The sequence below is a fragment of the Microcebus murinus genome, chromosome 2, assembly GCF_040939455.1.
Source record: "Microcebus murinus isolate Inina chromosome 2, M.murinus_Inina_mat1.0, whole genome shotgun sequence".
Classification (NCBI taxonomy): domain Eukaryota; kingdom Metazoa; phylum Chordata; class Mammalia; order Primates; family Cheirogaleidae; genus Microcebus; species Microcebus murinus.
In genome coordinates this window covers 6,629,824-6,642,993 of record NC_134105.1, presented here as the reverse complement: position 1 = coordinate 6,642,993, position 13,170 = coordinate 6,629,824, and the positions used below count along the sequence as shown (strand labels likewise).

The 13,170-nt window shown below is 60.4% G+C and overlaps 2 protein-coding genes across 5 annotated transcripts; one reads left to right on the top strand and one right to left on the bottom strand.

Annotated features, from left to right (window-relative positions):
• Positions 1-48: 48 nt before the first annotated feature.
• On the bottom strand, positions 49-6,227 carry FBXO44 (F-box protein 44). Of its 4 annotated transcripts, none has more exons than XM_012785356.3 (6): positions 6,097-6,227; positions 4,593-4,881; positions 2,956-3,082; positions 2,718-2,813; positions 2,475-2,610; positions 49-1,158 (listed from the first exon to the last, which is right to left on the bottom strand). In XM_012785356.3, exons 2-6 carry the CDS (start codon positions 4,855-4,857, stop codon positions 1,015-1,017), a joined length of 768 nt encoding a protein of 255 aa, XP_012640810.3. In that variant the 5' UTR covers positions 4,858-4,881; positions 6,097-6,227; the 3' UTR covers positions 49-1,014. The 4 variants fall into 4 exon arrangements, with proteins under 4 accessions (XP_012640810.3, XP_075850092.1, XP_075850090.1 ...); XM_075993977.1 differs by lacking the exon at positions 6,097-6,227 and adding an exon at positions 5,923-6,068; XM_075993975.1 differs by lacking the exon at positions 6,097-6,227 and adding an exon at positions 5,759-5,840.
• Positions 6,228-6,234: 7 nt separating this feature from the next.
• Positions 6,235-11,318, top strand: FBXO2 (F-box protein 2). The gene is made up of 6 exons (XM_012785355.3): positions 6,235-6,356; positions 9,117-9,491; positions 9,809-9,938; positions 10,001-10,096; positions 10,580-10,718; positions 10,873-11,318. The coding sequence occupies exons 1-6, from the start codon at positions 6,335-6,337 to the stop codon at positions 11,005-11,007; spliced, it is 897 nt and encodes a 298-aa protein (XP_012640809.1). The 5' UTR covers positions 6,235-6,334; the 3' UTR covers positions 11,008-11,318.
• The last annotated feature ends 1,852 nt before the right edge of the window (positions 11,319-13,170 follow it).

Sequence of the window (13,170 nt, the reverse complement as noted above, 5' to 3'; positions counted from 1 at the left end):
ACCACCCAGAAGTTTGCCTTTCCCTCCAGAAACCACCCGGCACTGGCTGGGCTGGGAACACCGTTTATTTGGCCACATGCAACAGGACAAAGTCAGGAGAACACTGCTGTCCTTCCAGCACGAGGGAGAGGCAGAAGCAGGGTGGGGTGGGGAGGTCCTGGGAATGGCAGTTCCAAGGATAGGGTAGGGCTTAGAGTGCCCCCCCTAAGCCACAGGGAGTGGCTTGGAGGTGGACACGTGGTCCTGGAACACCCTCTACCCAACTCATCTCATTCTGAGAGCTCATACATTCAGCTCTCAGGAATCAGAGCCTCGCCCTGCCCCCCACCCACCCTGGGACACGATGTGCAGGATCCCCTGGGTCCTCTGGGATCCTTATCCCCACCTGGTATTGATATGGCTTGTGGGGCTTCATGGATAGTGAGGACAGTCCACACCGGGCCTGAACCCCACCCCACCCTGGGTCTGCACGTCTCAGACTGGGCCTGCACCTGCACCCCCATGGGTGACCAAAGCCACTGCTGAGCAGGCAGGCAGAGCCCGCCTTCTACGTCCCAGATCTCCCTGAGTAACATGGTCAGTCACCCCTGCGTCCGTACTATCCAGGGCAGCTTGGCTTGCCAGCTGTCTTGCCTGTCCCTGCTCCAAGGGCCCCCAGACAACACAGGGAGAAAGGTCGCAGGAGGGGAAAGTAGCGACACAGATCTAGGTGGCATCCAAGCTTGGAGACCACTCTCAGAGGAGCCTGGGGGAACACACTGTGCGGCCCTAACCGCAGGTGGTCCATCTCTTAAAGGGGCCCAGGAAGGGCTCCCCTGCCATCTCTCAGGTCAAGACCTTGGGCAGCACGTGAGGGCTGCCCAAATGGAGGAGCTCTACAAAGAAGAGGCGACTGACTGGGGGCAAGGGTGAACTCAGCTGGGGACGCCTGGCCTCCACCTCCCCTTCCCAAGCTTGGCCCTTCTCTGACAGCAGTTTACCAGTCAGGGTTCGGTGCATGGGGGTTCAGGGGCGTCAGTGCATCGGGGGCCCGATGGTGATGCTGCTGTTGGTGACCCTGGGGCCGTACCAGCCGGCCCAGTAGTGAGTGTCCACACCGCCGTGCTGAAACCAGATGTAGCGGACGCCAGGCGGGTAGTTGGAGAACGTGTGAGAGACCTGGGGGGGGCGAGCAGGCAGAGGGGGGCAGAGGTCAAGGGCGCCGACCCTCAGCATGGCACTGCCTGTGGGGCCAGGGGAGCCAGGATGGGGTGGAGCTTTTAGTGCTGGACCAGGAAGCAGTGGGATGTTGTTTTAGTCCTCCCTCTGTGATTCTGAGCAGACCACCTCCTGTCTCTGTGCCTCAGTTTCCTCATCTGTAAAATGCAGCAAAATCATGCTGGGTCCGCTCCACAGGATCACCATGTGGCTCACAGGAACTGAAAGACACTGCAAGCTGCCAAAAGATGTCCACTATGGGCATCACTGGGCACGTGTGGCTCTCTGAGTTAAAATTAATTAAAATTAGGTGAAATAAAAAATTCAGTTACTCAGTTGTGCTAGGAACTGGCCCTTACTAAATGTTCAACAGTCATAAGTGACTCCTGGCTACCTTACTGGACAGCGCAGACACAGGCCATTTATGTTGTCGCAGAAAGTTTATCGGACAGTGCTAGTCTAGATCTGGGCTGGCAAACTGTGGCCTGCAGGCGCAATGCCTGTTTATGTAAATAAAGTTTTATTGGAACACTCTCATGTCCATTTGTTTACATGTTGTCTGAAGCTGCTTTCACTCAACAGCAGAGTTGAGTAGTTGTGACAGAGACAATGAGGCCTGCAAAGCCTGAAATATTTGTATCTGCCATTTTAAGAGAACATTTACCGGCTAGGAGCAGTGGCTCATGCCTGTAATCTTAGCCTCTGGAAGGCTGAGGTGGGTGGACTGCTTGAGCCCAAGTGTTCGAGACCAGCCTGAGCAAGAGCGAGACCCCGTCTCTACTAAGAATAGAAAAATTGGCTGGGAGTCGTGGCGCACGCCTATAGTCCCAGCTACTCGGGAGGCTGAGGCAGGAGGATCACTTGAGCCCAGGAGTTTGAGGCTGCAGTGAGCAATGATGACGCCACTGCACTCTAGCTGGAAGTGACAGAGTGAGACTCTGTCTCAAAAAAAAAAAAAAAAAAAAAAAGAAAAAAATAAAGAAAAAAACACTTGCTGACTCTGGTCTAGAAAATAGTAATAATTGATACTAACAATTAGCAACAGTTAACCTTTTTGAACATTTTTTTGGATCTGGCCTTCCCAGCATCATGTCACTGACTTCTTTGCAAGCTCAGTGAGGGCAGCACCCATTTGACAGAAGAAATAACTGAAGCTCGGAGCAGGGGAAGCCAAGGTGAGCAGGAGCAGAGCTTGGGTCTGAACCTAGGCCTGTGTGATGGCAGTCTCAGCTTTGGGCAGTCTCCCTCCATCCCCAGCCCCTCCGGGGCCCACACACCTCCCTCCACTTGGCATCACTCTTCTGCTGGATCGTTGCCGGGTCTGGCTGGAAGGTCCCCAGAGGCACATGTGCAGACGACAGGAGTTGAACGCACAGCTGGTACTTGGACCCACAGTCCCGTCTGGCTGCGAACCTGCAGGGAGAGGGAGGGCCCATCAGGGCCTGGGAGATGGGGGGCAGGGTGGAGGTGGGGCACCTGAGCAGCAGGCCCCCCCCCAGACCCTCGCCCCAGGCACTCACCAGTCCTTGACCTCAATGTCCGGCCGTGTGGTGTCCATCAGCTCCTCCCAATACCCTTCGGCCTTGAGGTCCACCACCTGGGACTTGAGGCAGGTGCTGGGGGTGGGCGGAGGGGTGGGAGGGGCTGGGGCTCACCGCTAGGACACTGGGGGGGCTAGGACTGCCCCTTCCCAGGTGGGCGAGACCCCAGGGTGAAATGACTTGGGCTTCCCTCCACCCCAAGAGACCCGGCTCTTACTAATAAGAAGTCACGAAGTATTTCTTGACCTGGGCATTGGGGAACTCCTTCCTCTGGTCTCCAGAGAGATCTTCCACCTTCCACTCATCGCCTCCGTTCACGTCCAGGCTCCAGAACTCAAACCCCTCTGGTGGGAAAGCAGAGTTCACACTGAAGGGAAGCCCCTTAGTGGCCACCTTCTCCCAAGTGTCCCTTCTTCCCTGGTCCTCTGCCTGGATCTTGGTGGCTGCCCATGTCGTGAGACACTGCCGACCAACAGTGCCCACCTCGTATTCAGTGCTTCCTGGGTCCCAGGCATAGGTAAGTGATTCCCCTGGAAATCCTGAGACACAGGATGATGTGAACGAGCAGCCCCCTTCTGTAGTGCAGAATGCTCTGACATGGGCCAGACAGACCTAGGTCTAGTCCCAGCTCTACCAATGCTGGGCTGTGTGACCTTAGCAAGTTGCTTTCCCTCTCTGAGCCTTAGTTTTCTCCTCTGTAAATTGGGAGTAAGAAAGGGGCTGGGAAACTTTTTCTGCAAAGTGCCAAAATATTTTTAGGTTTTGTGGGCCTCATACTATTTCTGCATAGTTTTGTTATTTTCTTTTCTTTTCTTTTCTTTTTTTGAGACAGAGTCTCACTTTGTTGCCCAGGCTAGAGTGCCGTGGCATCAGCCTAGCTCACAGCAACCTCAAACTCCTTGGCTCAAGCAATCCTTCTGCCTCAGCCTTCCGAGTAGCTGGGACTACAGGCATGTGCCACCATGCCCAATTAAGTTTTTCTATATATTTTTAGTTGGCCAATTAATTTCTTTCTATTTTTACTAGAGATGGGGTCTCGCTCTTGCTCAGGCTGGTTTCGAACTCCTGACCTTGAGCGATCCGCTGCCTCAGCCTCCCAGAGTGCTAGGATTACAGTGAGCCACTGCATCCAGCCCTCTTTTCTTTTTTAAAAAAGGTAAAAATTATTCTTAACTCCTCAGCCAGATTTGGCACGTGGAAAGACCATAGTTTGCCAAATGCTGGTCAAGAACATGGCTATTGGGGAGTGAAGGGAAGCGGGCATCCGAAAGCTCTGGATAGCTTGGAGGAGTTCATAATTTTGCTCTGGAAAAATGCTCCGAGAGGGAGAATGAGGTTCCCATCCTATCCCCATATCCACCTGACAAGTTGCACCATAGCGAGGGAAGAAGGGGCTTCTGGATGACTGTAGATGCCTTGTTTTACCTGTTTTTATAATATGCTGAAAAGAAGACTGGATCTCCCATTCTTCCAGAAGCAAAATCCCCCTTTCCATCTGGGATAATCTCTGTAGGCCTAGCCCTGGAGTCTGGGAACTAGGCCAACAAAGTGTGATGCTGACTTCTTGGTCTTGTGTCCTGAGCACAATTAGTCCCAACTGGCCAACATTCCACTGCCCAGGCAAGGTCACTGGGGAAATAATCTTAAGAGTGGAATAAGAAACACTACTCGTAGCCTTAGCTTGCTCATCTGAAAAATGTGTGCACTGCCAGTATCTACTTCCTAGGGTTACTGTGCGGGGTTTAAAGAAGCTAAGCATCCAAAGTACCTGGCTCACAGTATGTGCTCGATAAATGTTAGCAGATTTCATGACTGTGTGTGCTGAGGGCGTACCAGACCCCCCCTGTGCCCCACCTTCAGCGCACGGGTTGTGCAAGAGGTTCCTGTGGAGGCTACGTAAGAAGTAGAAGATCTTCCAGTCGGCCACGGGCTGGTCCCAGTCCTCAGTGATGAAGCCCTCGAGCACACACTTGCGCTTCCACAGGGTCACCAGGTCGATGAGGTCCCGCCAGAGGCTGCAGACGGGGCGGCAGCGCAGCAGGAGCTGGCGCGCGGGCACGTGCGTGAACAGCTCCAGCAGGATGTTCTCGGGCAGCTCGTTGATGTTCCCCACAGCCATGGCTTGTGGCTTCTGGACACCCTCCTGCGGTTGTGGAAAAGCTAGGCTACAGACCCGGCCCTCTTCCGGGACCATTTCATTTGCAGCAGCTGGTGGTGCTGGAGGTCCCATCCCTGCTCTGACATTTACTAGCTGGGAGAGTCGCTACGCCTCTCCAAGCCTGTTTCCTCCCCTGACCTCCAGGGTCGCTGGGGCTGTCAGACAACAGCATCTGCTCAATAAAAGTTGAGCTCTGATTTTTCAATGGCACCTCACAATGCCCTCTAAGGAACTTCCAAGGTCAAACGGACAGGGGCAGTGGGAAGGGACTTGGGGTCTTCTCCGACTCTAGAAAGAGCTTTTTTTTTAAATAGGCCAGACAGTCTTTAGAGAGGAAATACCGCGCAGCCCCACAGAGTACTCCGGGCTGCTCGGTCTCCACCATCCTCCCTCCCATCCTCACAACGTGATGTTGGGGGTTGGGGAATAATTATCACTGCCTCCCACGGAGGTCAAAGGGCTCAAGCGGCTTTCTCAAGATCACGGAGGAAACGGTCTGCCCGGCGGGGACTGGCGAGAGGCGGGCGGTGGGGAAGGGCACTTCGTAGCTCCCGGTCCGCATCCCCGCGGCTGGGCCCCAGCCCCGGGTCCGCCGCCGCGCCTGCGCCTCCGCTTCCCACGGCAAACTTTCACGCTGTGGCCTTAAGATGTCCTCCAAAGTCGAGGCTCGGACCCCGCGCATCGGTGGCGACCCCAGCCCGGATTCCCGCCCCCGCCGTCGCTCGCGGCGCGCGGTGCGTCCGGGGCACGTTCGGCGGCGCCCGGCCTCCCTCGGCGCACTGCGGCGCGGCCGGGAGCCGCCGAGCCCGTCCGCCAGGCCCCGGCCCGGCAGCGTCTCCTCCCGCGCCCTCCCGCCGGTCACCTGCGCTCGGCCGCCGCGGCGCGATCGGGCTCGGCCGCCCCGGCCAGCGGTCCCCCGTGGAAGCGGCCCCGGCCCCGGGCCCGCCCTCGCCCCGCCCCCGCGGCCCCGCGCCCCGCCCCGCGCCGGGCCAGGGACACGCCCCCACCGCAGCCTCGGAAAATTACCTGGGGGGAGGGGGCGGAGCGGGCCTCCTACCCCCGACTGCGCCTGGGCCAGGCGCCCCGCACCCTCCACCTGGCCCAGACTCGCGCGGCCCCTCGCCTCCTCCTGACACCCCCCAGGAGCGAGCCGAGGGACGCCCCAATCGGACCCCCCAGTTAAAACTCCCGACTCCCGACCTTTCCCGGGCTCCCGGGTCCGCCGAGGAAGCCGGAGCCGCGGGCCTCGGCCCATGCTGGGACTGCGGGGCGGCCGGGCGCGGGGCCAAAGGCGGGGCGGGGGCGGGAGCGGGGGCCTTTAAGAGGCGCGGCCGCCGGGACCGAGCCAGACGCGGGCAGCGCCGGGACTCGCCTCCGCCGCCGCCGCGCACGGCCCGCAGCGCTCCGGCTCCTCCTCTCGCGACCGCCCTCCGCAGCGATGGACGGAGACGGGGACCCAGGTAGCCGCCGCCGCCTGGCCTCGCTCGCTCCGGCTGGGAGGGGACGGGGCAGGCGCGCGGGTGCCGCAAAGCGGGTCCCCAGAGAGCCAGGGGCCCCGAGACCCCGCGCGGCAAACTTTCACGCAAGCAGAGTCCTTGAGACTGTCTCGAAAGAGCGCAGCCTTCTCCCCAGTGTCTTGGTCTGGCCGGAGGCCTTGAGAGGCGGCAGGCAGGGAGGAAGGACTCCTGGGTCCCATCTACCCAGGAAGCAGAGTGGGAGGACAGCTTCTTGAGGGTCTGTCGGGCGGGGGCTGGGCGGTCTGGGATGGGGGCTGCAAGCCGCCTTCTTCATCACCTTCCTCCCTTTGCCAGCTCTGGCCCTTCAGTGGCCTGAATCCCGGTGTGTTTCTTGGGGTTACCTGCCTCTCCCCACCCATCCCAGCCTTCCTCCTGGGGTCCCTCATCTGGCGGGCTGCCCTTCACCTGGGGGCGGGATGCTCAGTGGGCGCCAGGCCCGCGGTGAGGGAGAGCTGGGGACAGCTCTTGGCTGGCCCTCTGAGACTGCCCAGTCATCTTCTCTGGCTCCGAGGGCCCCCATCCCTCCGACTCCCTGCTGGACCTGCGGGGTTGCCTGCTGAGTCAGGGTGGGAACAAGACCTGCCTGCAGACCGTCCTCCCCTTTCTTCTCGGGCCCAGCTGAAGGGGGCATTGACTGGGGGGGGGTCTCCAGGCCTGAAAACCCAGCTCCTGCAGCCCCCTTGCCACACCCTCTCTGGGCCCCAGAATCGGCCCCTGCGTTTTCCCCGGGGCCCAGCTATTCCCCTGGACTCTGGGGCCCCATCCAGGTGACTGAATCAGCCCCAGAGGAGGCTTCCAGGGCCCAGATAACTTTCCGACAGCAACAATGTGGGGAGTTGTGTGTGCGAGAGAGGGTAGGGGGGGCTGTAATTGGATCTGGGGCCTCGAATGCCAGGCCTGGGGGCCAGAAGAGCAGACTGGGTGAGGTGCACCTTTCGGGGAGCATCAGGTGTCTGCTGGGGCCAGGGCAGGGCAGGGGGAGGGGTGGAGAGGTGAGGACACTGGGCCCAGCTCCCCAGGGAGCTGTGGGCATGTGGGTGGGCAGGTGATGTGGCTTCGGGGCCCAGTATTTTCCTCTCTGCCATCCTGCTGTTCTGCTGTGTGATCTGGGAGAAGCTACTAAGCCTCTCTGGGCCTCCAGTTCCTCTTTGCCAAAAGGGAGGGTGTAAACCTCCATGTCATGAAGATGTGGCCAAAAACTGCTATTAATGGAGGGACAGTGCTGTGCTCAGTGAGATTCACTCAGTAAGGCATAAACCCTGGTCGTCACTTAAGGGTCTGACTGTGTGTGTGAGGACTGGGCCCTGCCACCTGTCCCCTGCCCCAGGGTCCGGCCTGTCTCCACCACTGCCGTGGCTGTCTGGGGCCCAGCCCTCAGGAATCCCCATCCTAGTCTGAGAGCGGTGGCCTCCCCCATCACCCAGAGTGGCCCATCTCCTCCTCACTGGCACTCCCTCCTCCAGAGATACTGGGCACTCCGTATCTGCTTACTCAAGGCTCCGGTGGCCCAGCTGAAGCTGGCCCAGATCCAAGGGACAGTGCTGCTGACATCTACCCACCTCATTATTCAGAATGCCCTTGCCCCCTCCCCAGGGGATTGGAACATCAGCACTGTGAATCTGGCATCTATAAAAGGATTGCCCCATTTTATGGATGAGGAAACTGAGGGCCAGGGATGGGAGAAGAAGAGGTGAAGAGACCGTCCTTTCCCACGCCCCTGTTTGATATAAGAGTTTCTTTTAACGAGCCCCTCCCTATCCCCAAGTCACACGACAGAGGCTGGCTCCGGACAGCTGGGTCTCCAGCCCCCACCCTTTCCCCCCAACCCCAGGCCTCAGGTCCTGTGTCCCCTCCTCGAAATACTAGCAGCGTGTCCTTCAGGTAGTCGCTTCATCTCTGAGCCCGAGCATTTTCATCTGCAAAATCAAAATCCTAACAGTGCCTACTTCCTCCAGTTACTCTGTCCAGGCTGTGGGGGTTTAGGGTGGCCCCGGGCCGGCCGGGTCCAAAGCCAGGCTCCAACCACTTATTGGCAGTGCGGTCCGGGCCGTTTCCCCTCCCTTGCTTTGGCCTGTTCCTCAAGGAAACAGGGGCAGCAATGGCCAGAAATGGGGTGAGGATTTAGCGCAAGGAAATGGAATCGCTCAGGCCGGTGCCCGCTTGCTGAGTGCCCCATAAGCGTGCGCTCCGACGGTGCGCCGGGCGCAGGGCGTGAAGCAGAGTTTCCCAGACTCGGATCCCGCCCTCGTGAGGCTTGGTCTTGTCTGGAGAAAGGTGCTCATCAAACTGCCATACCTGGGGACAAACGCTAGGCAGCTGGGGGAGGATGGGGTCGGCGGAAGTCCAGGAGGGTTCTTGAGGAGGTGAGGGGAGCAGAGTCTCCCAGGGTGGCTGGGAGGATTGAAGAGTTCGTGTGTGAAGCCTTAGCAGGCACAGTGGTCTAGATGGCTGTCATTAATAACATTATCCTTGCTGTCACCTGCCCAGGGGTGGGGTTTACCAGCCCTTGGGGGAAACAGGCCTCTGAGCAACTCTTAGGACTTAGGAGCTGCTCTGTGGCCCCAGGGACAGGCCTCCCGCCTGGGCACCAGTCCCTGGAGTCACAGACTCTCTGGCCGGTGGGTGGAGGCAGGTGCCGGCGCACTGCGGGCCCGGGCTGTGGAGGGGACAGTCTGGGGGAGTCACCGCCTGCCCGCCCCGCAGAGAGCGTGGGCCAGCCGGAGGAGGCAAGCCCGGAGGAGCAGCCGGAGGAGGCGTGCGCGGAGGCGAGCGAGGAGGAGCGGCCCGAGGACCAGGAGGAGGAGGACCGGGAGGCGGCGGCGTACCTGGCCGAGCTGCCGGAGCCGCTGCTGCTGCGCGTGCTGGCCGAGCTGCCGGCCGCCGAGCTGGTGCGCGCCTGCCGCCTGGTGTGCCTGCGCTGGAAGGAGCTGGTGGACGGCGCCCCGCTGTGGCTGCTCAAGTGCCAGCAGGAGGGGCTGGCGCCCGAGGGCGGCGCGGAGGACGAGCGCGACCACTGGCAGCAGTTCTACTTCCTGAGCAAGCGGCGGCGCAACCTGCTGCGCAACCCGTGCGGGGAAGGTGAGAGGCCCGCGGGAGCCCGGCGCGCCCGCCGGGGAACGGGGCCTAAGTGCGGCAAAGCGCCGGCGCGCAGTGGCCCCAGTGATGCCTGCTGGCCGCTTGTGCCCTGGGTCTGTTCCCCGGGTCCTTGCGCCCTCCGGGAGCTGGGCCAGGCCGGGGCTGGCGACGGCCCTCCAGGAGGCACAGTCGGGAAGTTCCGCCCCACCACCCGGCGTGTGCCCACCCCGACGCCACCGACCAGCCCGCTCTGTCATGCCCAGAGCCGGGCAGCCTCAGCGGGCACGGGTGACCAGGGTGGGCGCGTCGTGTCCCTACAGAGGACTTGGAGGGCTGGAGCGACGTGGAGCACGGCGGGGACGGCTGGAGGGTGGAGGAGCTGCCTGGAGACTGCGGGGTGGAATTCACCCACGACGACGGCGTCAAGAAGTTCTTCGCCTCCTCCTTCGAGTAAGGAGAAGGGGGGAGGCGGGGAGGGGGCGTCCATTCCGGCCTAACTCCCGTTCTCCCAGGTGGTGTCGCAAAGCGCAGGTCATTGATCTGCAGGCCGAGGGCTACTGGGAGGAGCTGCTGGACACGACTCAGCCGGCCATCGTGGTGAAGGACTGGTGAGGCCCGGCGGGGCGGGCTGTGGGGAGGGGGCTACAGCAGAGGGGCGGCCAGATGGGGCCCCTCCTCCTGAGTTTTAAGTATTGGCAAATACACACACGCGTGTTTTTAATATATATATATATGTGTGTGTGTGTATGTATATATATATTTTTTCCCACCCCTCCCGTTGTATACATATATTTTTAATCTGTCTGCGGTGCAAACAAAACGTGACTTTAGGCTAGCTTTGGCCCCAAGGTTGGGTGTGGCCGACCTGGGATCTAGTCTTTGCATTTGGATCTTGGGCCACTTTTTCTCTCTGGTCTCGGTTTTATTTATTTACTTATTTTATTCCAAACCCTGGTGAACATGGCATTTAAAGGTCTCGGTTTTCTTATCTGTAGAATGGGAGCATGGGTGGTTACCGGCCCCAGATGTAAATGAGGACTTGGGTAGAAGGCTGGGTCCCTAGGAAGCGCTCGCTCCCTCCCTTGGGGCAGGTACTCGGGCCGCTGCGACGCCGGCTGCCTGTACGAGCTCACCGTGAAGCTGCTGTCTGAGAATGAGGACGTGCTGGCAGAGTTCAGCAGCGGGCAGGTGGCAGTGCCCCAGGACAGTGACGGGGAGGGCTGGATCGAGGTGAGCCTGGAGGGGTAGAGACGGCGGGGTGGGGCCTGGGCCCAAGGGGTGGGGCCTGGGCCCAAGGGGTGGGGCCGGGCGGCGCGCCGGGGTAGGGGAGCAGGGGGAGCACTCCGGACCCTTGGGGCTGACTCTCCCTACCTCCGGTCCCCAGATCTCCCACACCTTCACCGACTACGGGCCAGGCGTGCGCTTCGTCCGCTTCGAGCACGGGGGGCAGGACTCCGTCTACTGGAAGGGCTGGTTTGGGGCCCGGGTGACCAACAGCAGCGTGTGGGTGGAGCCCTGAGCGACCCTCCTGCAAGCTTCCCCAGCTGCCTGGAGGGGCAGAGGCTGGGGTGGATAGGCCTTAACTTAGTCGTAGCATCCTCGCCTTCCCCGAGCCACCAGCCCTTCTTCTCTCAGGCCCCTTGCTCCAAGCCCAGCCTCTAGGCGGGGACAGAGGGGCTTGTTGGCATATATTTGCTTCCGTTCGCACCTCCTCGCAGCCGGCTTCTAGAATGTACCATCGGTGAGGGCGTGGGCCCTGCTGAATCTTCTGCACCTAGCACAGTGCCTACCTCAAAGGGGGCGCTTAATAAATATTATTTGTCCAAGGAAGGAATGAATGAACAAAGGATGAATGAGCACCTCTCCCCTCCCATCCTTTTCTGTCTTCCGAGGGCCCAGCCTGGAAAAACACTTGGTGGGGCTCCAGCTGCTCCGGTTTCCAGGGGCCCTTGGGCCAGTGTGGAGCCGGTCAGGCCCGGGCCGGCAGGGCTGGACAAAGGCTGGGATTGTGAGGCCGAGGAGGGGTGAGCTGGGCCTGGCGCCTGATCGACACCCAAGCTGCCCAGAGGCCAGAACAGGGGGTGGGGAGGCTGCCCCTAAGCCTCTCTTGGCCCAGCGATTATCCTGTGATTGTCCTACGCCTTGCTGCCGCCCCATCCCTTTCTGAAGGCAGGGTGGTGGAGGTGGCGGTGGTGGCACAGGATCTAGGGTACCAGTCCTCCTGGGCCGGGGTCTGGGAGGTGGGGGAGCACAGAAAGGACTAGTCTGGCGTCCCTCTTCAGTTCCTGCACACTCCATGCTGTCCTGGTGTTGGATTGGCCTGGACTCATGAGCATCTAGTCTCATCAGTCGTTTTCCGAGCCTGGCCCAGAGGCTGGCCCCTGGCACTGGTTTTGGGGACAGGAGCGTGTTGTGCCAGAGTCTGGGCCTGGGCACTCTCCTCTGCCCTCCCCGGCAGCTCTCCAACCCAGCCCTTCCCAGGACTCTCTGCTGGTCCTGGGGGCGTTTGAAGGGCTCGAAACACCTCCTCTCCTGAAGTGGCGACCAATAAAATCACTGTGACCCTGCGGTTTGCTTTGCTTGTGGACCCTGATGCTGCCTGCTGCTCAGGTGGGACCACAGGGTTCGAGCTGGGGGCTGCCTGCAGTTGTTCATTGGTTCATTCATTCACTCATTCATTCATTCACAATTCTCGGAGCCCCAACCCCAGTCTATGTGAGGACCCTGAAATTACAGGGGTGAGAAAGACCCAGGGTCTTCTGTCCCAGGAAGAACCTGCAGCCTGGCCACGCCCAGGGGACAACACCCTGAGGAGGGATATGTCTTGGGGCCTCCAGTCTAATGGTGGAGGGGTAGTCCCTGCTCTGGGGGCACCCTCAGTCTGATGGGGAGACAAAACCTTGGCCTGGGAGCACTGTCAGCCTAAAGGGGGAGGCATGGCCCCTGGCCCAAGGCCACCCTCCGTCCTTTCTTGTGGATTTCACAGTCTGATGGGGAAGGCACAGTCAGTATGGGAAGCTGTGGAGGAAGAGGCCCCCCATGAGCCCCCCTGTTTGAATAAATGGGTAACAGGCAAGGTGGGGCTTTGGGGCGAGTGGGGGAAGGACTGGAGCCCTTGCTGGGTGGAGGGGGAGCTGGGCGGAGACTGGTAGCGGGCAGAGGGGCGTGGGAGAGGCCTGGGTGCCAGGGCAGGAATGGGGGTGGGTGGGAGGTGCGTAGGTGGGGGGAGCTCCCCAGAGTTTCAGGTGTCCATGGAGCACCTGAGGTTCCCAGGGAATCTGGGGCTCTGGGCTGGAGATGAGGCGGTAGAAGTTGCATCGTATGTGGCCAGCGACCAAGGCCAAGGGCGCTGCAGGGGAGGGTGGGAGCCGGTGCACTGTGAGGCAGGAGAGGGCCTCAGGGGCCACAATGGACAAAAGACAGGGAGGCAGGGTGGTCGGAGGTGGGGGTTGGGGTGGGTAGGGGGCAGATGCCCAGCAAGGCCACCTCCAGCCAGTTGCCTGGTCTCAGAGGAAGGACCTAGAAGCCCAGAAGCCTTAAGGCTGCTGTGGTCTCTCCCTAGGGCACGGAGCCCTCAGAGGAGCCCTTGGAGGGCTGGAATAATGGGTGCCCCGACACGTTCTTCCCGAGTGTCTGTCACTGGAGGGGCAGTTGGATACACCAGTGGTGTTAGTTCAGGAAG